The sequence below is a fragment of the Gobio gobio genome (assembly GCF_949357685.1).
Source record: "Gobio gobio genome assembly, chromosome: 11".
NCBI lineage: Eukaryota > Metazoa > Chordata > Actinopteri > Cypriniformes > Gobionidae > Gobio > Gobio gobio.
The window spans coordinates 56071865-56096864 of NC_137104.1; the positions used below are offsets into that span (position 1 = coordinate 56071865).

At 41.3% G+C, this 25000-nt stretch overlaps 2 protein-coding genes across 5 annotated transcripts in view; one reads left to right on the forward strand and one right to left on the reverse strand.

Annotated features, from left to right (window-relative positions):
* dus3l (dihydrouridine synthase 3-like) overlaps positions 1-17759 on the forward strand; it is a 22927-nt gene extending 5168 nt beyond the window's left edge. For all 4 annotated transcript variants that reach the window (XM_079829098.1, XM_079829097.1, XM_079829095.1 and 1 more), the window contains exons 5-15: positions 2854-2937; positions 4113-4154; positions 4228-4380; positions 4462-4578; positions 9060-9125; positions 10381-10491; positions 10569-10665; positions 10842-10917; positions 13803-13991; positions 14063-14191; positions 17391-17759. In XM_079829098.1, coding sequence (XP_079685224.1) covers positions 2854-2937; positions 4113-4154; positions 4228-4380; positions 4462-4578; positions 9060-9125; positions 10381-10491; positions 10569-10665; positions 10842-10917; positions 13803-13991; positions 14063-14191; positions 17391-17463 — 1137 coding nt within the window. In that variant the 3' untranslated portion in view covers positions 17464-17759. The remainder of the gene's footprint in view (positions 1-2853; positions 2938-4112; positions 4155-4227; positions 4381-4461; positions 4579-9059; positions 9126-10380; positions 10492-10568; positions 10666-10841; positions 10918-13802; positions 13992-14062; positions 14192-17390) is intronic.
* Positions 17760-17831: 72 nt separating this feature from the next.
* sema6ca (sema domain, transmembrane domain (TM), and cytoplasmic domain, (semaphorin) 6Ca) overlaps positions 17832-25000 on the reverse strand; it is a 28842-nt gene continuing 21673 nt past the window's right edge. Inside the window, exons 17-18 of the mRNA XM_079828338.1 lie at positions 24113-24166; positions 17832-20759 (exon numbers count right to left, since the gene is read on the reverse strand). Coding sequence (XP_079684464.1) covers positions 19903-20759; positions 24113-24166 — 911 coding nt within the window. The 3' untranslated portion in view covers positions 17832-19902. The remainder of the gene's footprint in view (positions 20760-24112; positions 24167-25000) is intronic.

Sequence of the window (25000 nt, forward strand, 5' to 3'; positions counted from 1 at the left end):
GAGATGTAGTTATGACACTGCATACTTATGAATAATTAAGCATCCAGAATTATAGCCACGTTAATAACGTTTGTAAGAAACCAAACCATTTGTAAATCCGTCCAGATTTCAGCGAGATAAGAGTGTTTGTGTTCAGATCACTCGCCTTACATCAGGTACAAGATGGCCGCCAGAAAGCTGGCCTGTGACAAGATGGCCGCCAGAAAGCTGGCCTGTGACAAGATGGCCGCCGGTGATGACGTTAGAGACTCCGCCGTAAGACATCTAGCCTTTATTATGGATATCTATGGTTTCACTCCTCACTTTTGGAGCACATAGAGAAGCTACGGTGGCCCACACAGGACAAAAATGTGGTCGTCTGAAACAGCAGAGAGTAGCTAGCACTCTGTAGAGATGTTTGTCCCTTTAGGGCTACCGCAGAAACATGACGGCACAAAATGGCGGCTTCACTGTAGGGATGTGACGGTGAGGAAATTTTCCCACCGGTTAATTGATGTGTGACAACACCGGTAATACTGGTATCACCGGCGGAGGCTAACCGAAAGTAACATGCACACGACCGCTCTGAACTGAAAACGCGCCAGTGTTGCGTTTTCAAACACCGTGAATGACAGCTCGTCTGTAAATGCGCGCTCTGTGAGGCCATGGGTGCGTCTCAATCAGTTCCTAGTTCAGTGGTCAGGGCTCTGATCAGTCTATGATTGAGAATCTACGCCATGAATGAATAACAGTTCGTCCTTAAAGCATCGTTTATACTCGACGCGCCGGCACGAGCGCGCGCAGTCAGCGTAGCGGAGCCAGGCGAAAGTAAACAACGCGTGCTCTGTGCGGCCGTGCACATTTTACTTTCGGTTTTGAATTAGCGCCAATTCGGCTGCGGGTTGCTTGAATTGTGGGTTCATTATTAGCCTATAATTTTTAATGAAAAACACAACAACAAAACAAATGACAAACTCCCTTAAATAGGCGCTTTCACGTTTCACTTTGAAACCAAATCTTGCGCGATCATCTCAGCTCCTCACTCTTAAATCTGATGAATGACTCCTGCCGCTGCCCAGACTCACGGTCGGATCCTGCTTTATTAAGCAGATACGTTCAGTTTTTATTTGTATTGTCTGTTCTCTAACTGAACTAAATTATTTTATTACTATAAAAAAATCAAAAAGACGGTGGGCGGTGCCACGGTGGGCAAGTGATGTAAGCGGTGTTGAGTCTGGACACCGGCAACACCGACTATCGTAGCGAGCCTACTTCACTGTAAGGGACCCGCGGTGTGTGTGTAGATAGAAACGCCTCATTCTAAGTTAATAAAAACACAACGGCTCATTATGTAAGGTCTGAAAACATAGTTATGTATATTATATTGCATTTCTGTCAATAGATCCTCATAAATACTACACACTGCACCTTTAACCCTCTGGTGCTCTTCAGTCATTTCTGACCGGATTTTTTTTTTGAAATGTTAAAAATCACAGCGTCATCAGAATGATATGAAACTTGGTGACTTTTCTAGCATTAGGTATGTTAACACACAAATAAAATGGTGGTCATGATTCGAGCATGCTAATTGGTCGTAAAAAAATAAGTAGTGTTCATTGTCTTCGGTCATAAATGAGCGACCATAGGAAATATCCCATGGATGGGAAATCGGCAAAAACACAAAAATTCACTGAATATTTGTGTGTACAATCTACAAATCGGCCACAATGCTGAAAAAAAGTACACAGCAGTGAAGGAGTGACACTCTAAAACATCAAGAGTGTGATATTGACACATCCACTCACACACACACACACACACACACACACCTATGGAAATTTTAACCTATGAACCACATTTGGAATTTTTATGCTTCATCAGAATGATATGAAACTTGGTGACTTTTCTAGCATTAGGTATGTTAACACACAAAAAAACTGAGGGCATGATTCGAGCATGCTAATTGGTCGTAAAAAAAAAATACTCCCACTTGTGCTCTTCGGTCAAAAATGACACCATAGGAAATGAATGGGAAATCTGCAAATACACAAATTCACAGAAAAAAATCTATATTTCTAACAAAGCAAAAAAAAACTAAATCTTTATAATAAATAGTCTTTGAGACTTTTTTTATAATATATATTCAAATCCATCAAATAAATCATTAAATGTGTTCAAAACAGAACTAGTGAATTCTCAAGCCTCGAGACTCTAGTGGTCACACACATGGTTGCAGGATTTCTCAAATAATTCCAAAAGAGGGGCTAATCTGCCTTCAAAAACTTTTTTTTGGAAGGCCTAGTCTCTATTTTAACCTGAAATACTGCAATAATAAATTTTCTTTTATTTTATTACAAAACAAAATTTTTGTATAATTTTTTTAATGGCAAAAATAGACCACAATTATTGCATAAATATGAAAAAATACCATCAAATCATCTCAAAATACAAAATTAAAAAGAAAAAATATTATTGAAGAAAAATAAATTGCATTGGTTTTGCTGGGGTGGAGGAGGTTTAAATTTTAGGTGTCCGGAAGACGACCAATGCGCCCCCTACAGGAAGAGCAGCAGAGGGTTAAATAATTAATTCGCAGAATAAAGGGGAGGGGCCTGGTTGAGTTAGTGAGGAAGGGGCGGGACATTTCCCAAACACCAATCACAACACACTGCTCCAGCTGACCAATCAGAGCACAGTGTGCTTTTCAGAAGGCGGAGCTTCATAGAGGCAGAGCGTTACTGACAGACTGGGAAGAGAGGAGCCGCAACTATGGAGAATTATATGAGGAAATAATCAACACTCAAGCTGGAAAACCTGCTCTATAGAGCCAGAGAACAGTGTTTTAATGAAAGGTTAATATGATGTGAATTGCAGGAGAGCGCGGTTCCTCCTGTGAAGACTGTGGGGCCGATTACAGACGCTGACATCATCAAACTGCGCCCGTGTGAAAAGAAACAGGTGTGTTTGTTTGGAGTAACATCCTATATTTCTGCACAATACTATATTTAATAGAATACATGAATGACCTGCTACCAGGGTTTCCGCGGGGTCTTAAAAAGTCTAAAAAAGTCTAGAATTTCAAAATCAAAATTTTAGGCCTTAAGAAGTCTTAGATTTGCAGAAGTATTGAGTTTTAGGTCTTAAATCATTTTAAACAGGTCTTAATTTTCCTACGTTCATGTAACGCTACCTCTAATGCTCATTGAAATGCTCCCACAGCGCTTTAAAATGTTTTTTTGTTTTGTTTTTTAATTCTGGCTGTTGTAGTTCTTTCTTTTGCTAGTCCAAATATAATTTGCTGTATTACGACTACAAATGAGACCAGCATGCATCTTATATTGCAGCCAATCAGCTTTCGTAATATTGGCGCGAGTCTCTTTCGGATTGTACCACAGACACATAAAACTGATTTTATTCTTCAGATAATAGTCCTCCAGTTTTTCGCATTTCCGCGATTACTAAATACAACGAAAAATCAACAATGCATTTTTCGAGATCCTGCATAATTCGTAATTTCACCGCAAAATAATGGCAAGATACCAAAATAAACAAGATTTATGCATTTTGTTTATTCTACTGTAATGTGTGACTATTGTGAATCTAACATAATACAGTAAATGTGGTACCCTAATTATGAAAAAAAAACCTTGCAAATTTGGAAAATTCACCACAAATTCAGTCATTTTGATCTAAAAAATCACCCAAAAAATATCCTGGTGGGATTGAGCTATGGGGAAGTGCAATTTTATCGATACAAGTTTATCGAATTGTTCAATTTGAATAAATAAATTTACTTTGCAAGTAATTTTGTGACTGCATTTCCTTTATAGGTCTTAAATTTAATTCATAATGGTCTTAAAAATGTCTTAAAAAGTCTTAAATTTGACTTGATGAAACCTGCAGAAACCCTGTGCTACATTGTCAAAACAAATGTATAAACAGAGAAACGGAAGCTTTATAAACCATATACACCGATCAGGCATAACATTATGACCGGTGAATTTATTCATTTTTTTTCTTCTCCTCAATGCATTTTTGATCTAAAAGTTACGATTTTGACACATTAATTTGTTATATTTTGTATATTATATATTTAGTATTTAATTCTGAAGTCTTGTGTGCTCTGACCTCAGGTGGATTTCACAGACAAGCTGTATCTGGCTCCTCTCACTACGGTAAATTCTCCCGTTTCCGTGAGCCGTTGGTAAGTTCCCGCCTCTCGCAGCTGATTGGTTGTTTTCTCTGCAGTGTGGGAATCTGCCGTTCCGCCGCGTGTGCAAGCGCTTCGGCGCCGACATCACGTGTGGAGAGATGGCCATGTGCACCAATCTCCTGCAGGGCCAGGCGTCCGAGTGGGCTCTGCTCAAGAGACACGCCTCCGAAGATCTGTTCGGCGTCCAGGTGCCGCCCACTACACCTGATGATGTCACTTCCTGGAGTTAACCTGTCTGTGTGCTAACTCCCACATGATCTGTGTTGCAGCTGGAAGGCTGTTTTCCCGACACCATGACCAGATGTGCCGAGCTGCTCAATCAGAACGTCGATGTGGATTTTGTGGATATAAACTCCGGCTGCCCCATCGATCTCGTTTACAAGAAGGTGCGTACGGGAAACCGGGCCTGTAGAGGATATCACAGGAGAAGATCCAGAGGTGGACAAAGGACACAACTCTATTACTTGAGTAAAAGTAAAATTACTACTGGTCAAATATTACTCCATTACAAGTGAAAGTTGTAAAAACAGATAAAAGTAAAAGTACAGAAGTATTTGATCTTAAAAGTACTTAAGTATCAAAAGTAAATGTCCTTTTTTATGTCAATGCATTATTTTATTATTGTTGCATTGTTGTATGAATGCACGCTATAGCCATCATGGTGGTTTAAGCCAGTCACTGATGCTCCATCCGATATGCTAGCATACGACTATCTTAAACTCATTTAAATACTTATATAAAAGTTACAACGCTCTTTACAAAGCCGCTGTCACTTTAAGGCAGAATGCACGGATCCAATACACTGATACACATCTGATATTCCCCCAACTGTTTACTCTTCTCTTTCTCCCAGGCATTTACATTTTTGAACATTTTATGAGTCATGTGTCAAGTGTATGCCAACTAAACTAATCTTTTCAGAAAACTGAAATACACTTTTTAAGTATGGCCATGAGTGCACACACTGCGCAGAAGAACCGTCTTCTTCCATTTTGCTAAAAACTGATCAGTGTTCAAAAAATGTTGGGAAACTTCACATGACCCTACAAGAGGAATTACTGATAGACTGTCTGCAAAAAACAAAAACTTTTAAAGAATCCTCCACTGACTTTCAAAGCTGCTACAGAAACGACTTTCGACTTTGAGGACCTTTGATAGAAATGTAGTGGAGTAAAAAGTACAATATTTGTCTTTCAAATCTAGTGAAGTAAAAGTAATACGTTTCCAGAAAAAAATATACTTAAGCAGAGTACAGATACTCAAAAAGTGTACTTAAGTACAGTCCTCAAGTAAATGTACTTACGGTCCACCTCTGGAAAGATCAGGCACAAATGAACGTTTTTCCTCTTATCATTAATAACCTTCATCATTCCTACAGTTCACGATCCATGCTTTCTGGAGTCGATACACACGATTTGACCAAAATGTCATTCTTAAAGCTGCACTATGTAAGTTTTCCGTCCGCCTGTTGAAAACAAAGGCGTAGTTTGATGATGTCACGTTTGAGCGCAGGATCTTGGGTCATGTGGTCTTCAGCTCAGAATCGGGCAGAAATCATGTTGATGTGATGAATAAGATGAACGCAACACACGCCTCGCGAGCAGCGGGACTTTTATTATGAAGCCACAGTCGCCACTTCTGCTCATGAGTGTGAGGTCATATTTAGTGATCGACCGATATTGATTTTTTTTTTTAGAACCGATACCGATAATGTTTGTTTTTATGTTCCTGATAACCGATATTTATTTACTGTTCTTCTTCTGTTTTTGACACGATTACAACACTGAACTGAACAAACCCTGTTATTTATAACAATCACTCACTCCTTGCATAGAAAACAAAACTAATCTTATTTATACACCAATAAATAGAGGGTCTGAAAGAGCAAAACACTAAAAAAGTGCACTGTTGATAAACTGTTTTTGTTTAAAAAATTCAATCTTCGATTAGGTGGAAGGTAAGGTAAAATAAATAAAGCACATAAAAGTAATTCTAACCAATTAAAAAACAAAAACAAACAATCTAAACCACCTGGAAAGCATCTTTCAGCATCTGCCCCATAAGCCGGTTTCGTTTGTTTTCATAAATGGCTCTGAAATGTAATACTTAATTTTAAACTGCAGTTTTAGTAGATTTATAAACTGTTTAATAGGTTAAAGAGTGAAGAATAATGTTCAATAACTGAATAATATTCTCTGGAATAGTGGAATACAACAAACAAAACATATTTTATTGCATTTCTCAAATGGTGTGTTAAGTTATATCAGAATTATGAATGTTTTTGTCGTAGTAGATTATGAAATATCTGCTGATGTTTATCTGTGCATTTACACAGAACTACTCAAACTGCGATCGTTCGCCGAGATAATAATTCATATCCATAGAGTTGTTTACTTGGATGTTTATTAGCGAATGAATGTTTCTATAATTAATTACGGTGTTTTAAACCAGTGAATCTTGTTAAAGTTATATATGCGGAGGCCGTGGAGCGACTTCAGGAGACGAATGATGAGCACAGACGACAGAGAGAGAATTAAACTCAGCGCTTTTATTTCCAGCATGTGCTCATTCATGGCTGTGTTATTTAATTCATGCTCAGTTGCGTCTGTATTTGGACAGGACTTGATTATTCACTCTAAGAGAGACGAGCTTGCGGAGGCATGTCAAATAATCAAATCCTGAATAAACTAGCTAGATTTCAGGCATTTATGTAATTTGTGTATTAATGACTTATGTTAAATAAAGTTGACTAATTACAGCAAAGCAGGCGAGTGTACTTTACCTGTAGTCTCGCCTCAGATGCGCTGTAATGGCGATCCTGCGCGCAATTCTCAAAACGCCCACAAGATGGCGGCGTTTATCAGTAAATCCGATATTACAAAACCCATATCTGATTATGGTAAAATGCTTAAATATTGGGGAAAATATTGGTAAATCGATATATCGGTCGATCACTAATCATATTAGACACATCTGAGTGTGTTGATGATGGGATGGCGTTACTGCTATGACACTTGTTCACACTGCAGTCAAGTCAAGTCAACTTTATTTATATAGCGCTTTTAACACTGTAGATTGTTTCAGAGCAGCTTTACAGTGTTAAACAGGAAAATAATGCAGCATAATTTGATTCAGCCATTCTGGAAAAAACGCTGATGTCATCATTTCAATTATCATACAGTGACAGTGTGGGCTTTAGATCAGTAATTTAGTTTAAATGGTTAATTTAGTTTATTAATTAGATTTATTTCGATGTTTAGTTGAAAAATTTAGTGTCCCCAACTGAGCACGCCAGTGAGAGGAAAGCGTTTCTGCAGAATAAAACCGCAGACTAACGCGGATATGATGTCATCGACAGGCCACGCCCTCACACCTAAAATAGCATCTCACGGTTTACAAATAGTTGAAACATTTGGGATATTGTAAGTGCGCTGAACAAAATATATAACACTGGCCTAGCGGTGTTTGGATATTTGACTGAAGAAATCTTACATAGTGCAGCTTTAAAGGATTAGTTAACTTTCATATAAACTTTAGCTGATCATTTACTCACCCCCTTGTCATCCAAGATGTCCATGTCTTTCTGTCTTCAGTCGAAAAGAAATGAAGAGTTTTGATAAAGATTTCAGGATATTTCTCCATATAATGGAAGTCAATAGACCCCAAACGGTTCAAGGTCCAAATGAGAGGTTCAGTACAGCTTCAAAAGGGCTTTAAACCACATCAAACGCTACCAGACCATCAATAAGGGTCTTATCTAGTGAAACAATCTGTCGTTTTTAAAAAAATAAATAGTTTTTGTGCTTATAAAACTTACACTTTATTTATTTTTTTTAAAAATGACCGATCGTCTCGCTAGATAAGACCCTTATTGATCGGATTATTATATATTGATTATATTTTTCTGCAGAAATCTTACATAGTGCAGCTTTAACACTAAATATTACACTATTTATTTCTTGACATTTTTCTCATGAGGGTCATGAATATGCATGTGTGTTTTGGAAAGCCTGTACTGTGATGGTCAAACTGACCTCCACTTGATTTCCATGCAAATCCACCGAAATCAACACTTTATCATAGTTTGTCAAAATATGAATCGCATGAGAATTGAAGACTCGTCCTCTGAATCAAAGGAGCATTTGCTGTTTCTTCATCTGTTTGAGTTTTACAGTCAGAAATAATCTCTGTTTGGATCTCAATGACTAGTGTCAGCACTGACAATAAGTGTGAGAAACACAATTAAAGCTGCACTATGTAAGATTTCTTCAGTCAAATATCCAAACACCGCTAGGCCAGTGTTATATATTTTGATCAGCGTACTTACAATATCCCAAATGTTTCCAACTATTTGTAAATCGTGAGATGCTGTTCTGAGCTGAAGACCACATGACCTGCGCTCAAACGTGACATCATCGGAAAACTTACATAGTGCAGCTTTAACCCTCACAAGTGTTTGAGAATAAACAAACACACAGAGGCTATTTACACCAGTTACAAATAATGTAGAAATCATACACACGACTTATGCATACAGTAGCTGTACTTAAGTGTGCAGTACTCAAAACTGAGACGTGTTTAGTTTGTGTCTGTACAGCTGATATTGAAGATGTCAAATTTACCACAAACACAGAGAGAGGAACTCATAATTCTGTGTATTTGATATTTTTCGTCACTGAGTAGAGGTTTTAATAATAATAAAGAATGTGTATGTCATTTTTAAACCATAGGAGTTTAATATTCCTTTAGTCAGTGAGTAGAGGTTTCTTTAGTGTTGATTTCTGTGGATGTAAACTAAAGGATGAGAGTCTGAGCTCATGTTTCCAGCACAGCTGCTCTAATGATGGCCTGATGTGTGTGTCTTCAGGGCGGCGGGTGTGGCCTCATGACACGAACCACCAAATTTGAGCAAATCGTGAGGGGGATGAACTCAGTAAGTGAGCCGAGAAACTCGATCATCAGTGTGAAGTGTGTTTAAAGAGTGTGTGTGGGTGATGTTTGTCGTTGAGCTGCATGTTGGACATCAGTGGGTTTGCACACGTTTTCATCAATCGCAATGAACCCTTAGATTCTACAAGTTCTGTTTATATATAGACAAAATATATACATCGCCATCCGATTCACATACTCATTCACATTCAGAGTCTTGAGTATAATCAAAGACATCATATATATTTATAAAGACGGTGCACTCGTATTATTATGAATAGGAGAAAGTGGAACGTGCAATAGGGCGAATAAGCCCCGCCTTCTAAATGAGAGCCAATCAGCGATTAGTAAAGTCATCGCATCACTGCAGCTGCCGTTAGAAGCTCCGGTTCCTATAGAAAGAATGAAAAATGCACTTTTTTTGTGAGTATTCGATTCGTTTAGAAACAACATGTGAGACAGATTTCATTGGTGATGTCAAAATAAAAGTTTGGCTAACGTGACAAATAAATTACTGTTGTACAGTAGAATTTAGATACTTCTCAATGTAATAATAATACTAACACTAATGTAATAATAATAAATTAGCAAAACTTTATTTTTTAAAGAATTTTTTTATAATTTACATTTTTTCTTATAAACCAAGTATGAAAAATGTCCTGAATTTTCATGTTGTTCGATTTTTAACAAAAATGTAATTTGTACCACAGATGGAGTAAAATGCCCCCCCCCCCTCTGACAAAGCAATTTGCTTTACAAATTTACAGCAAAATCAGAGTAAAGCATGTTTTAGCTTAAAATTAAAAAGACAAGCCAAAATAACAGTAGATAAATATGAATATTATTAATGAACCATTATGAAAATCAACCTTTTTGAAAAATATTTTACCATATAAAGCTCAGTTGTGCAGAACTTGATTTGACCAAAAAGTTTAATTAAATTAAAAGATAAAATTACATTAATGTCTTCATTAGATTACCAGAAATTACATAACACATACTTTGTGGGAAATCTTTGATGAAATTAAAAAGAAAGAAAAATAATATGGTTGTTTTTATGAATTAAATTAAGTAGCTAGTAGATATTACAGTGATCAAACATCACAGACAGAGAGCAGGGCAGCGCTGGCATAATGTCAAGAACACTTCTAGAAATGACTTACAGGTTATTTATGTAAACATCCAAAAAGTACAGAAAAAAGGTTAAAATGTGAACGTGCCCAACCCTAATCACGTGTGTCTGCTTGGCTCATCCGCAGGTGCTGGACGTTCCTTTAACGGTGAAGATCCGTACGGGAGTCCAGCAGAATTGCAACGTCGCGCACAAGCTGATCCCAGAGATGAAGAAGTGGGGCGTGTCTCTCATTACGGTATGACTCCGCCTCCAGCAGGCGTCGCTCAGCTCGCCTTCATCCTGACCAATCACAGTGTGTGTTCTCCTCCGCAGCTGCATGGCCGATCCCGGGAACAGCGCTACACGAAGTCAGCTGACTGGGACTACATCAACACCTGCTCTAAACTCGCCGCGCCCATACCGCTGTTCGGTAAGCCCCGCCCCCATACCGCTGTTCGGTAAGCCCCGCCCCCATACCGCTGTTCGGTAAGCCCCGCCCCCATACCGCTGTTCGGTAAGCCCCGCCCCCATACCGCTGTTCGGTAAGCCCCGCCCCCAGCTGATGATGCGGACGCCACACTCGCTCTGACTGTGTGTTTCCCACAGGGAACGGAGACATCCTGACCTATGAGGACGCCATGAAGGCCAGAGAAACCGGAGTGTCGGGGATCATGTTGGCGAGGTCAGTCTTCCGGCGTCCGCTTTGCTTCTCAATTCTTACTTGTGCATCCTCGCTTCCTTTCCTCGCGTCTTAGCTCCACCCCTTCAGGATGCGAGGGAAGGACACAAGGCGTGAGGACGGAGGGATTGAATGAAGTGAAATGATATCCTCGCTCCCTTTAGCGTCATGTCAAATAATGACTCCACCACTGGATTTAGTGTGCACATCGGGATTCTTGAACATCAGAGATAAATATTTATATTGTAATAGTTTCAACGCCTACACAATACCACATTTGTCCGTATTTTATTTAATATTACCAGTTATTAATAGGGTTGGGAACCGAGAACCGGTTCTTATGCAGAACTGAAACTGATTTTTGAAAAATACCAGAACCGCGCGAAATTCCTACGTTTCGGTTCCGAAAACGGTTCTGGTGCAATGTGTGTGCGAAGCGCTGGAAGCGTATCCGTTAATAGCGAGTGACAGCCAGTGTTGCCAAGTCCGTGGTTTTCCCGCAGAATTGGGCTACTTCAACACTGTTGCCGCGGGCTGTGTTTCATGTCCGCGGGTTGAAGCGACCCCAATTATGGGATATTTAGCCCCGGAAATGCACATTTTACCGGAGAAGCCCCCCTGAAACGCGATTGCGCTTGTTTTGGGCTAGTTTTGAGTAGCAATTGTGCAGGTTTTGTTGTGTAAACCTGGCAACCCTGGCTCACCTCATCATGAATATTAATGACGTTTCCGCTTCCAGGAGTGCAGCAGTTCAGCCTGAAAGCCCTCGCGCTACACATTCACGGTTTTGCGTCAGATATTTTCTCGTTGACCACCAGCATGGCGAAGAGAAAGTCACAAGTATGGATACATTTCCAAAGAATGAATGATAATGAAGCAAAATGTAACACATGTGAAAAGTTAATAACATGCAAAGGAGGCTAAACTAGCAAAACATTGTGTGCCTCAGGGCTTATACCAGATTTATAGTGAAAGGCCTATATTATATAATATATATATATATTTGTCAACCGTTGAGTCACCATGGTTTAAGTAAGCGTTTAGGCACAATTACCTTTGTAATGCTGAATTGCAATTTATTATTTACAAGTTCACTGAATAACTGAATTACTATTAAATTAATATACAACTAATTAATAAATATAACTAATAGATATAATTTATAACATGGTTTTATTCAGAGACAGAGATAAAATGTAATAAGACAATTTCAGAGGTGTTCATTTGAAAAATAAATTGTTTTGCAAGAATGGCTTAATTAATACTGTAATATTTGTACAGTACAGGACTTTTTTGACATTGCCAACCTGTAAATTAATTTTAGAGCAAGTAATAAACACAAAATGGATTGTTTGAGTTGCGTATTCTGCCTTTTTCCTTTACCACTAGTTGTTTAATCATTTTAATGGAACCGGAACCGGAAAATTTCTCACGATTCCCAACCCTAGTTATTAATAACAACTAATTATTCCCAGTTATTAACTGCTTTTTATTTGTTGTTTATAGTATTACAGTTTGTTTATTTCATTTTCTTGTGCTTTGATATAATTCTGCAACTGTCAGTTGTTGTTATTTGACACACATGTGTCTTGTACATGTAAACATGGGCGTCGGAACCATTGTATGTGGGCGGGACAAGACCCACCCACTTTTTACGATCAATGAAATTGGACCCACTCACTTTTATCGTCTCTAAGGGCGTTTTCACACCTGAGAGTCCGCTCCAAGGTCCGAACCGAAGTTCATGTTTTGATACTTTTTATACATTCGGTTAGTTTTGGTCTGGTTTCACATTGCAGTAATGTGAGCGCACTAAAGAGCTTTACATGCCACTCGTCTTCATCATGTGGGCGGCATCTGGACATCGATTGGTTTGTAAACAGACGTGCGTCTGACGTCAGCGTCTTTGACAAGATGAATGAACGGATGCATATCGCTGCCAGTGCGCATTGCTGGACTATTTTTTTCCGTTACGTTTAAAAGTGGACATTTCAAGCTTTATATTCACATATTTCTCATGTTCGAGAGGCAAGGTTCTGCTGAGTTTGGGTTTGTTTGAGACTCCAGTTCATGTGTAAAGCATGTGATCGCTCCCGCGATTATTGTCTGCTATAGACTATTTGCTTCTTATTTATTAAATCCAGGCAATTATCTGATTAAACATTGATTAAAATTAAGATACAATTTATACAAAACGAAATTCCCATTAAAGAAATGCTTTCTAAGCAAAATCATACAAAATTTCGTTAAATTATTTCTGACTTTCTGTCTACTGACATATTGCGCATATTTTCACTTTTCTTAATCGATGTAGCCTAGATTGAATTTAAAAATAACATTATAATATTTAAACATAAACAGGAACTTCCTGTAAATGCTCTGAAAGTCTGAACCGTACAGAAAATGCTTTCACACTAGAACCGAACCGAACCTTTGTTCAGTTTGATCCGGACTGAGACGGCCACTTTTCGTTGGACCAAATGTCGTCTGTTTGTTCCGGCCCGTGGTCAGGGGAGGTTTCACACCGGTCATTTTGATTCGGACCAAACTGAGAAGTCTGAAAATCCGGACCAAACAAGGCAGGTGTGAAAACGCCCTATCATTCAGCACACGTCTGTTTACCTACCCCTAATCGATAAACACTTATTATTTAACACGTTAGACGCTTTATTTCCACTTTTCTAATATTTTCTTCATTTGTATTGAAAATAAATGCCTTTCCGATCTGATATGTGATTGGAAAAGGGAGTAGAGTGAGTTCAGCAAAAGGCGGATTCCAACCTCGGGTCGATTTGCATCAAAACTTGATGCCGTACGTCTTACTCGCCTCCTCGCTATTGAGAAGCACCGTCTGTTCTGTTCTGAAAGAGCTACTTCCTGTTTGTCAGGGGCGCGCTGATCAAGCCGTGGCTCTTCACGGAGATCAAGGAGAGCCGGCACTGGGACATCTCCTCCGGCGAGCGGCTGGACATCCTGCGGGACTTCAGCGACTACGGCCTGGAGCACTGGGGCTCCGACACGCAGGGCATCGAGAAGACACGCAGCTTCCTGTTGGAGTGGCTCTCCTTCCTGTGCAGGTGATGATGCGTGCGACAGAGAAGCGAATGCTGTGATTGGTTCTGGTCCTCATGGCGTTCCCTGTGCTCAGGTATATTCCCGTGGGATTGTTGGAGAGAGTCCCGCAGAAGATCAACGAGCGGCCGCCGTTCTACATGGGCAGAGATTACCTGGAGTCTCTGATGGCCAGCCAACACGTGGGCGACTGGATACAGATCAGGTGACACACACACACACACACACACACACACACACACACACACACACACACATCACTGATGAAGAACAGGTGACACACACACACACACACACACACACATCACTGATGAAGAACAGGTGACACACACACATCACTGATGAAGAACAGGTGACACACACACACACACACACACACATCACTGATGAAGAACAGGTGACACACACACACACACACACACACACACACACACATCACTGATGAAGAACAGGTGACACACACACATCACTGATGAAGAACAGGTGACACACACACACACATCACTGATGAAGAACAGGTGACACACACACACACACACGTTTGTTTTTGTGAAATGTGAGGACATTCCATAGGCGTAATGGTTTTTATACCGTACAAACCGTATTTTCTATCCCCTTACACTGACCCTAAACCTACCCATCACACACACACACACACACACACACACACACACACACACACACACACACACACACACACACACTGACCCTAAACCTAAACCTAGCCCTCACAGGAGACTGTGCAGTTCACTTTCTGTGAAATAAAACTTGTTCTGTGTGATTTATAAGCATTTTGAAAAGTGAGGACATGGGGAACGTCCTCATATTTCACCCTCTTTTTGTAATACCCATGTCATTATACACATTTGTGTCCTGATATTTCACAAAAACATGCCCACACACACACACACACACACACACACACACACACACACACACACACACACACACACACACATCACTGATGAAGAACAGGTGACACACACACACACACACATCACTGATGAAGAACGTGTCCTTACACCTGCTTAATGCACATTTTGGGATGGGATTCAGAAGAAATGCGAAGATGTGCATAAATTCTAAAAATGCACATAAACATCTTATTTTTTTATCCATTAGACGACTAATAAGCTCATACTCATGGAAACACGTTTACCAAATAAATCCCTCAAACCTCATGTGACTTTGGCTCAGCAGAGGCTGTGATTGGATAACTGGCTTAACCAGCGGACCAATGGCATCACAGCATCTCCGATGTTGAGTCAAAGTCTGTGATCAGAGTGATTGGGTTTAATTCCTCCAGAAGTGTGTGTGTGTTTGAGTTTGAGTGTGTGTGTGTGTTTCGCCTGACACTCTGAGTGTGTGTGTGTGTTTTGCCTGATGCTCTGTGTGTGTTTCGCCTGACGCTCAGAGTGTGTGTGTGTGTGTGTGTGTGTGTGTGTGTTTCGCCTGACGCTCAGAGTGTGTGTGTGTGTGTGTGTGTGTTTCGCCTGACACTGAGTGTGTGTGTGTGTGTGTGTGTGTGTGTTTCGCCTGACACTGAGTGTGTGTGTGTGTGTGTGTGTGTGTGTGTGTGTGTGTTTCGCCTGACACTGAGTGTGTGTGTGTGTGTGTGTGTGTGTGTTTCGCCTGACTCTGAGTGTGTGTGTGTGTGTTTCGCCTGATGCTATGTGTGTTTCGCCTGATGCTCAGTGTGTGTGTGTGTGTGTGTGTGTGTGTGTGTGTGTTTCGCCTGACACTCTGAGTGTGTGTGTGTGTTTCGCCTGATGCTCTGTGTGTGTTTCGCCTGACGCTCAGAGTGTGTGTGTGTGTGTGTGTGTGTTTTTTTATTTTCTAGTTGTTCATTAAAGTCGTTGTTCATGCGGCGCCGCCTCCTCCATGTCATTGTCTCTTATAGGCTATTTGCTTATTATTTATTAAATGCGGGCAATTTGGTTGATTAAACATAGATTAAAATTAAGATACAATTTATACAAAACGAAATTCACTTTAAAGAAAGGCTTTCAACAAAACTTATTGTTATTGAACTTATTGAAGACCCCCGTCTTCTGACATTATGCATCTTATGTGTCCTGTTCACTTTTCAACGTAAATGAAATAAAAAAATAACATTATCATATTTAAACTGAAACTAATTACGTGTTTTAATGGCTACAAGCACAGTAGGCTACAGAGAAATGTCATGTCGGAGCGGGTTTCAGCGCACGTCATTTAATCGCTGAGCAGTTCATAAGTGAAGCTTTGCTGACATGCTCTGGTAAGGTCGGCAGGTTTTTTTCGTAAATGTTTTATTTCCTGTCGCTGTGCAAGCTTGTTTATTGTATATGACTGTGTAAACCTTTTATTTAAAGGTTTAATGTAGGCCACAGTCCATTACATTACGATTACAAAAGAATCAACAATGTGAAAAATGTCAAATGCAGTCCTGGTGTGTGTAGGCTGTTTAAACGAGTGTTCTCACCGATATTTGTTGTTCTTTGGTGTTTTATAGACTCGATATTGTTTCTTATAAAAATGTGGTGACCATGCAGCAAAAAAAAAACCGAAAAACGTTTAAACCGTTTAACTGATAGTATTAATCGGTCAAAATTCTTACTATCGGTTAACGGTTAAATGGTCAATATGAGCATCCCTAGTTTCGCTTGATGCTCGGAGTGTGTGTGTGTTTCGCTTGATGCTCGGAGTGTGTGTGTGTTTCGCTTGATGCTCGGAGTGTGTGTGTGTGTGTTTCGCTTGATGCTCGGAGAGTGTGTGTGTTTCGCTTGATGCTCGGAGTGTGTGTGTGTTTCGCTTGATGCTCGGAGTGTGTGTGTGTTTCGCTTGATGCTCGGAGTGTGTGTATGTTTCGCTTGATGATCGGAGTGTGTGTATGTTTCGCTTGATGCTCGGAGTGTGTGTGCGCGCGTTTTGCTTGATGCTCGGAGTGTGTGTGTTTCGCTTGATGCTCGGAGTGTTTGTGTTTCGCTTGATGCTCGGAGTGTGTGTATGTTTCGCTTGATGCTCGGAGTGTGTGCGCGCGCGTTTTGCTTGATGCTCGGAGTGTGTGTGTTTCGCTTGATGCTCGGAGTGTGTGTGTGTGTGTGTTTCGCCTGACGCTCTGAGACAGGAAAATAGCCTGATTGAGCAACTTAGTTTATTACTGAGATGTAGTTTCTCCGGAAGTGATGATTTTGTTCTTGTGACCACATGGGATGTAAACGCTGCTTATTTGCAGATGTTTTGTGTTATGCGCAAAAGTTAATATCGCAACTTTGGATGGAAACACATTGACTGTGATGTCATCTCTTATTAAACTGATGAATTGATACATGTGTTTGCATTTTTATGTTATGATTTGATTTATAGACTCATTTACTAACGTCCTGTGTTGTTGTGTGTGTGTGTGTGTGTGTGTTCTGCAGTGAGATGCTGTTGGGACCGGTGCCGAGAAACTTCAGCTTTCTGCCCAAACACAAAGCCAACGCTTATAAATGAGCACAGAAACAGCCCTGCGGATCTAACCTGACTGTATTATTACTGTATGTGTGGTTTGAACACGATTGAGCTGAAGCTGCTTATATTCAGGATGAGTTTATTTTAGATGTGTATATACGGATTAAGACTGAAGAGGTGTGTGTGTGTGTGTGTGTGTGTGTGTGTGTGTGTGTGTGTGTGATTAAAGCAGAACTGATCAATAGCATAAAACTGGAACTGTTAGCCATGAATGACATCGTCTCTGCTTCTGTATTACTGAAGATATGAAAGAGAATAAAGTCAAATACTCACTAATGACTGCAGTTACCGCCAGTCCATCCGGATCTGAAGAGATCATGTGATCTACTGAAAACACACTGATGGCATTTCGTGCATTAGCATCTTTAGCAGTGCTTTTATTAAGTGCATAGCCAGTGTTTATTATCATAAATGATTCAGATTACACACATTCATACACATCTCACAGAATATTAAACTAATACACAAACCCTCAGGCTGCACCAATCACAGCCTCTGCTCATCAGCTGGGCGGAGCTACTGTCAGAACAACACACAGGGCGGCATAGATATGCACCTGGCGGCCATCTTGTCACACTCAGCTCGCTCACTCATTGTGTTTTAAAGGTGCGTGTACTTTTTAAATAACCATAACTTGCTCAATTTTCTACCGATTTTCAAACTGTTTGGTTTGTTATAAACGTCAGAGATGTAGTTATGACACTGCACACTTATGAATAATTATTCATAATTTGTTCAAGCATCCAGAATTATAGGCACGTTAATGACGTTTGTAAGAAACCAAAACATTTGTAAATCCGTCCAGATTTGAGTGAGATAAGAGTGTTTGTGTTCAGATCACTCGCCTTACATCAGGTACAAGATGGCCGCCAGAAAGCTGGCCTGTGACAAGATGGCCGCCAGAAAGCTGGCCTGTGACAAGATGGCCGCCAGAAAGCTTGCCTGTGACAAGATGGCCGCCGGCGATGACATTAGAGACACCTTAAGATATCTAGCCTTTATTATGTATATCTATGCAGGAAGGCAGGTACACAAACATGAAATCATGTGTCTTCTACAGTGAACTCTGACCTGTGATTGGACGAGCAGAGGCTCTAATGGTCACTGGTCTCTTGACTGGAAACCACACATGATGTTCTTCCTTCCAGCACAAATCTACACATTCTGACGTCAACACACTTCCTGACTGGAGATATGAAGCCTTGCTTACTGAAAAATGGATATAATAAGAGTTTGTGATGATTATTTTGCAGTGTGGACTCTCTAAAAGAATAAATCCTATAGTGTGAGAGCACAGCATTTATTATTGATCACTTTGCATAGATTATTAAAACAAGCATGACATCACATCCTGTTGCTCATTTTAGCTGTAGGCCCTGAAATACCTCAAAAGAGAAGTAAATGGAGGCTCCTAAACACACGTCCTCTGCGTGACATTTAACCTGAGAAACTGGTCCCGCACCAGCTGATCGACGGCCAATGAGACGTCCCTTAGAGAGGCCAGGGGTCATGGGTTAGTGTCAGCATCATCACCTCTGACCTCAGGTCACCATATAAGGCACAAATCCGGCTGGTGTCGCCCTCCAGGCCTCATGAAAACACAAACATTACTATGGCATGTGTCACTGATACACACACACACACTCACTGGAATCCTGTTCAGAAGAGCATACTGGACACAGTGTGAATGAATACTGTATCCCACAATGCACCTGACCTTCAAGAAGCGAGTCGGCTATCGTCCTGAGGGGTGTGTTTTTGGTTAACGCCCGTGATAAAGTCTGCGGAGAACATGAATCATGTTTGCTATACACTCACCTAAAGGATTATTAGGAACACCTGTTCAATTTCTCATTAATGCAATTATCTAATCAACCAATCACATGGCAGTTGCTTCAATGCATTTAGGGGTGTGGTCCTGGTCAAGACAATCTCCTGAACTCCACACTGAATGTCGGAATGGGAAAGAATGAGCGTGGATGGGCTACAACAGCAGAAGACCCCACCGGGTACCACTCATCTCCACTACAAAGAGGAAAAAGAGGCGACAATTTGCACAAGCTCACCAAAATTGGACAGTTGAAGACTGGAAAAATGTTGCCTGGTCTGTTGAGACGTTCAGATGGTAGAGTCAGAATTTGGCGTAAACAGAATGAGAACATGGATCATCATGCCTTGTTCCCACTGTGCAGGCTGGTGGTGGTGGTGTAATGGTGTGGGGGATGTTTTCTTGGCACACTTTAGGCCCCTTAGTGCCAATTGGGCATGGTTTAAATTTCCTTCGTTTCCGGTTTTCGTTCCTTGAACCGGTTCAGAGCCCTGGATCCTAATAATCCTTTAGGTGAGTGTAGTATATACGGTGCAGTGATCAGTGTGTGCTCAGACCTGCTGTCTTTGACCTCTAGTGTGCGGGGTCAGAGGTCAGTAGTTGTGTTTGCAGTGAGAGGGCAGGTGTAGTGTTCTGGCGGGGATGTTTAAGGGTTTAGGGGGGATCTGTGGTTTGAGCGAGGCTGTTCTTCTGATGACTGCCGCCCTCTGGAGGAGAGGAGGCTCGCTGTAGCTGTGCTGGCGCGTCAGACATGAGCCGCCCGCGATTAGCGGCCGCTGGATCTCGTACAGGTTCCCCGTGTGCGGACACTTCTGGTTGAACGTGTGCTGGCGGGCCGTTGTGATCCCGTTTCCCATCTTGATGAGGAGTTTGCGCTGTGATTGGCCGCCCGGACACTCGGGAAGTGTTTCCAGAGGGAGCTGCTGAAGTGTTGTGGTATCGGACGTCTCTTCTAGGAGACTGTAATATGATGTGGGCAGCTGTAACGCCCGCCTGTACGACCCTGGGTCATCACGCCCTTCTGGGAGCTCGATGGGGTTTTCTGAGGGAGTGTGTTTGCTAGTCTGATTGGTTGGAAACGCCTGCAGGGTGTGGCCTCTCTCCCATTGGCTGTTCAGAGACTTTAAGCTCTTGATTGGCAGCTCGGGGGTGGAATCCGGGGTGGGCAGCATCTCTTCCGCCACTGATGGTTTGACGGGCGGGCCGGAGCTGTAGATCTGGGAGGATGTGATGTCGCTCTTGCGGTTGAGTTTGGCGAGGCTGTTGAGCGAGAGGGCGTGTGGAAGTGACCCCTCGGGCTCTTGCTCTCGCTGGGATCTCTGAGTGCAGAAACACACCAGTAAACCCGATGTGATCGCGCCCAGGGCGAAGGCCACCAGCACACACACACCCAGCAGAGTGAAGTGATGCCCGCCGCTCAGACCCGCCGCATCAGGAAGCTGCTTCACACCTGCACACACACACACACACACCTGCTGTATTACATCAGGTACACAACACACACACACCTGCTGTATTACATCAGGTACACAACACACACACACCTGCTGTATTACATCAGGTACACAACACACACACACCTGCTGTATTACATCAGGTACACAACACACACACACCTGCTGTATTACATCAGGTACACAACACACACACACCTGCTGTATTACATCAGGTACACAACACACACACACCTGCTGTATTACATCAGGTACACACACACACACACACCTGCTGTATTACATCAGGTACACAACACACACACACCTGCTGTATTACATCAGGTACACAACACACACACACCTGCTGTATTACATCAGGTACACAACACACACACACACCTGCTATTACATCAGGTACACAACACACACACCTGCTGTATTACATCAGGTACACAACACACACACACCTGCTGTATTACATCAGGTACACAACACACACACACCTGCTGTATTACATCAGGTACACAACACACACACACCTGCTGTATTACATCAGGTACACAACACACACACACCTGCTATTACATCAGGTACACAACACACACACACCTGCTGTATTACATCAGGTACACAACACACACACCTGCTGTATTACATCAGGTACACAACACACACACACCTGCTGTATTACATCAGGTACACAACACACACACACCTGCTGTATTACATCAGGTACACAACACACACACACCTGCTGTATTACATCAGGTACACAACACACACACACCTGCTATTACATCAGGTACACAACACACACACACCTGCTATTACATCAGGTACACAACACACACACACCTGCTGTATTACATCAGGTACACAACACACACACACCTGCTGTATTACATCAGGTACACAACACACACACACCTGCTATTACATCAGGTACACAACACACACACACCTGCTATTACATCAGGTACACAACACACACACACCTGCTGTATTACATCAGGTACACAACACACACACACCTGCTATTACATCAGGTACACAACACACACACACCTGCTGTTACATCAGGTACACAACACACACACACCTGCTGTATTACATCAGGTACACAACACACACACACCTGCTGTATTACATCAGGTACACAACACACACACACCTGCTGTATTACATCAGGTACACAACACACACACACCTGCTGTATTACATCAGGTACACAACACACACACACCTGCTGTATTACATCAGGTACACAACACACACACACACCTGCTGTATTACATCAGGTACACAACACACACACACACACCTGCTGTATTACATCAGGTACACAACACACACACACCTGCTGTATTACATCAGGTACACAACACACACACACCTGCTGTATTACATCAGGTACACAACACACACACACCTGCTGTATTACATCAGGTACACAACACACACACACCTGCTGTATTACATCAGGTACACAACACACACACACCTGCTGTATTACATCAGGTACACAACACACACACACCTGCTGTATTACATCAGGTACACAACACACACACACACCTGCTGTATTACATCAGGTACACAACACACACACACACCTGCTGTATTACATCAGGTACACAACACACACACACACACCTGCTGTATTACATCAGGTACACAACACACACACACCTGCTGTATTACATCAGGTACACAACACACACACACCTGCTGTATTACATCAGGTACACAACACACACACACCTGCTGTATTACATCAGGTACACAACACACACACACCTGCTGTATTACATCAGGTACACAACACACACACACACCTGCTGTATTACATCAGGTACACAACACACACACACACACCTGCTGTATTACATCAGGTACACAACACACACACACCTGCTGTATTACATCAGGTACACAACACACACACACCTGCTGTATTACATCAGGTACACAACACACACACACTATAAACGACCTCAACCTCACTCATAATTAGGGGTCGACCAATATGGATTTTTTAGTGCCGATACCGATTTTTTTCCATCAGCCTTAGCCGATGACGATACGAGCTGCCGATTTTCTTGAGCCGATATTTGAAGCCGATACTGCTTTTGCTCCCTCAATTTACAATGATCAGGATGATAACAATTTAAAAAAGGAACATTTATTGAACTAAAAAAAAACAATATTTAACAAATAGTAAAAACAGGTGAGGTAGAACAAGAAAAAAAAAGAGTTCAGTGGTGAAAATAAATATTTAAGCATAAATAAAATAATTACACTTTTGCACACATTATCAACAAGCGAGCAGCATAATAAAGTGCACACTGACTGCACTATACTTCATTTAAAACTATTTACAACCTAGTCATTTAATGCTTACACTCTAAAAAATGCTGGGTTAAAAATAACCCAAGTTGGGTTGAATATGGACTAACCCAGCAATTGGGTTGTTTTGACCCAGCGGTTGGGTTAAATGTTTGCTTAAAACAACCCAATTGATGGGTTAGTCCATTTTCAACCCAACTTGGGTTATTTTTAACCCAGCATTGTTTAGAGTGTAGGTGCTCTTCACTGAATCTCTTGCAGAGCAACACCAGCGATAATTCAGGAGAAAATCTCCCAATGCTCCACGAGAAACTTCAGTCTTTCCACCTTTTACCATCGTGTCAATTCTCAGCTGATTTTGATTAATATGCGCGAGGGAGAGCGAGAGAGTTTGAAGACGGTGAGAGCTGCCCTGTGGACGCCTGTCTGGAAATAATGCAGGAGAAATATCGGCGAACGCATCAGCCTTATATCGGCCGATACACGTAAAAATCACAAATATCGGTGAACGCAGCAGCCTTATATCGGCCGATACACGTAAAAATCACAAATATCGGTGAACGCAGCAGCCTTATATCAGCCGATACACGTAAAAATCACAAATATCGGTGAACGCAGCAGCCTTATATCAGCCGATACACGTAAAAATCACAAATATCGGTGAACGCAGCAGCCTTATATCGGCCGATACACGTAAAAATCACAAATATCGGTGAACGCAGCAGCCTTATATCGGCCGATACACGTAAAAATCACAAATATCGGTGAACGCAGCAGCCTTATATCAGCCGATACACGTAAAAATCACAAATATCGGTGAACGCAGCAGCCTTATATCAGCCGATACACGTAAAAATCACAAATATCGGTGAACGCAGCAGCCTTATATCGGCCGATACACGTAAAAATCACAAATATCGGTGAACGCAGCAGCCTTATATCGGCCGATACACGTAAAAATCACAAATATCGGCCGATATATCGGTCTAACACTAATGCTCATAATGTGTGTGACACTGACCTGAGACTGAATCCACAGCTGAGTTCACATCACTTCCTGCTTCTGACATCACATCTGAGCAGATATAAACATAGATGAGATTAATATTAGTGTGGGGTTACACATTTATACATTGTTATATCTAGGTTCAAATGGAATAGAATATAACTGAAAACATTATCTTTATTTGTGTTTTACATTTTGAAGTAAACTTGAGGAAATTCTAAGGAGATACGTCAGACCGTGTAAGTGTTTGAGACATTAAGTCTTTTGTCTTTATGCACTTCCTGACCATTTAGCATAACAAGCTCAGAGATTGGTGATGCTCTGTCTGGGTCTGTATTTTCCAGGCCTGTTCCTGTTCTCTTCATTGTTTCTAAAATGAGCACCTTTTGTCTTGAATGACTGTTGGAGCCCCTGAGTGGTCGGCTGATTGAATCTACGCATTTGAGTGACACTGTTATGCTGATTAAATCAAGCATTGCATTGCTTAGAGTGTCTCCTCCTCTGCTGTATAGTCCCTCCCCTTGAAATGTAGATCAAATACAATGTTCAACTGGCTTTAGTCAGACTTCGAACCTCAGCACGTTTTTCTCAATAAAGAATCCTGCTGAAAAACCTATGCAAGTTCTCCTGGTCTCTACTTCAAGAAACAAAAGAAGTTCACAACATTAGTTTAACTTAGTAGAGCAGTTAGTATTATGAGACAGTGATGGATGGGCAAACATGTGACCCTCATTCTCAATCCGTGGGGTTTAATATGGAGTCGCTCTAACAGCTCCAGCTCTTCTTTCCTCAAGGTTTAGGAGTGTGTTTATGGGGATTCTTCATTTGTGATGTTGGACGAGAAGGCCTGGCTCTCAGTCTCCGCTCTAATTCATCCCAAAGCATGAAATTGTCCAAAATGTC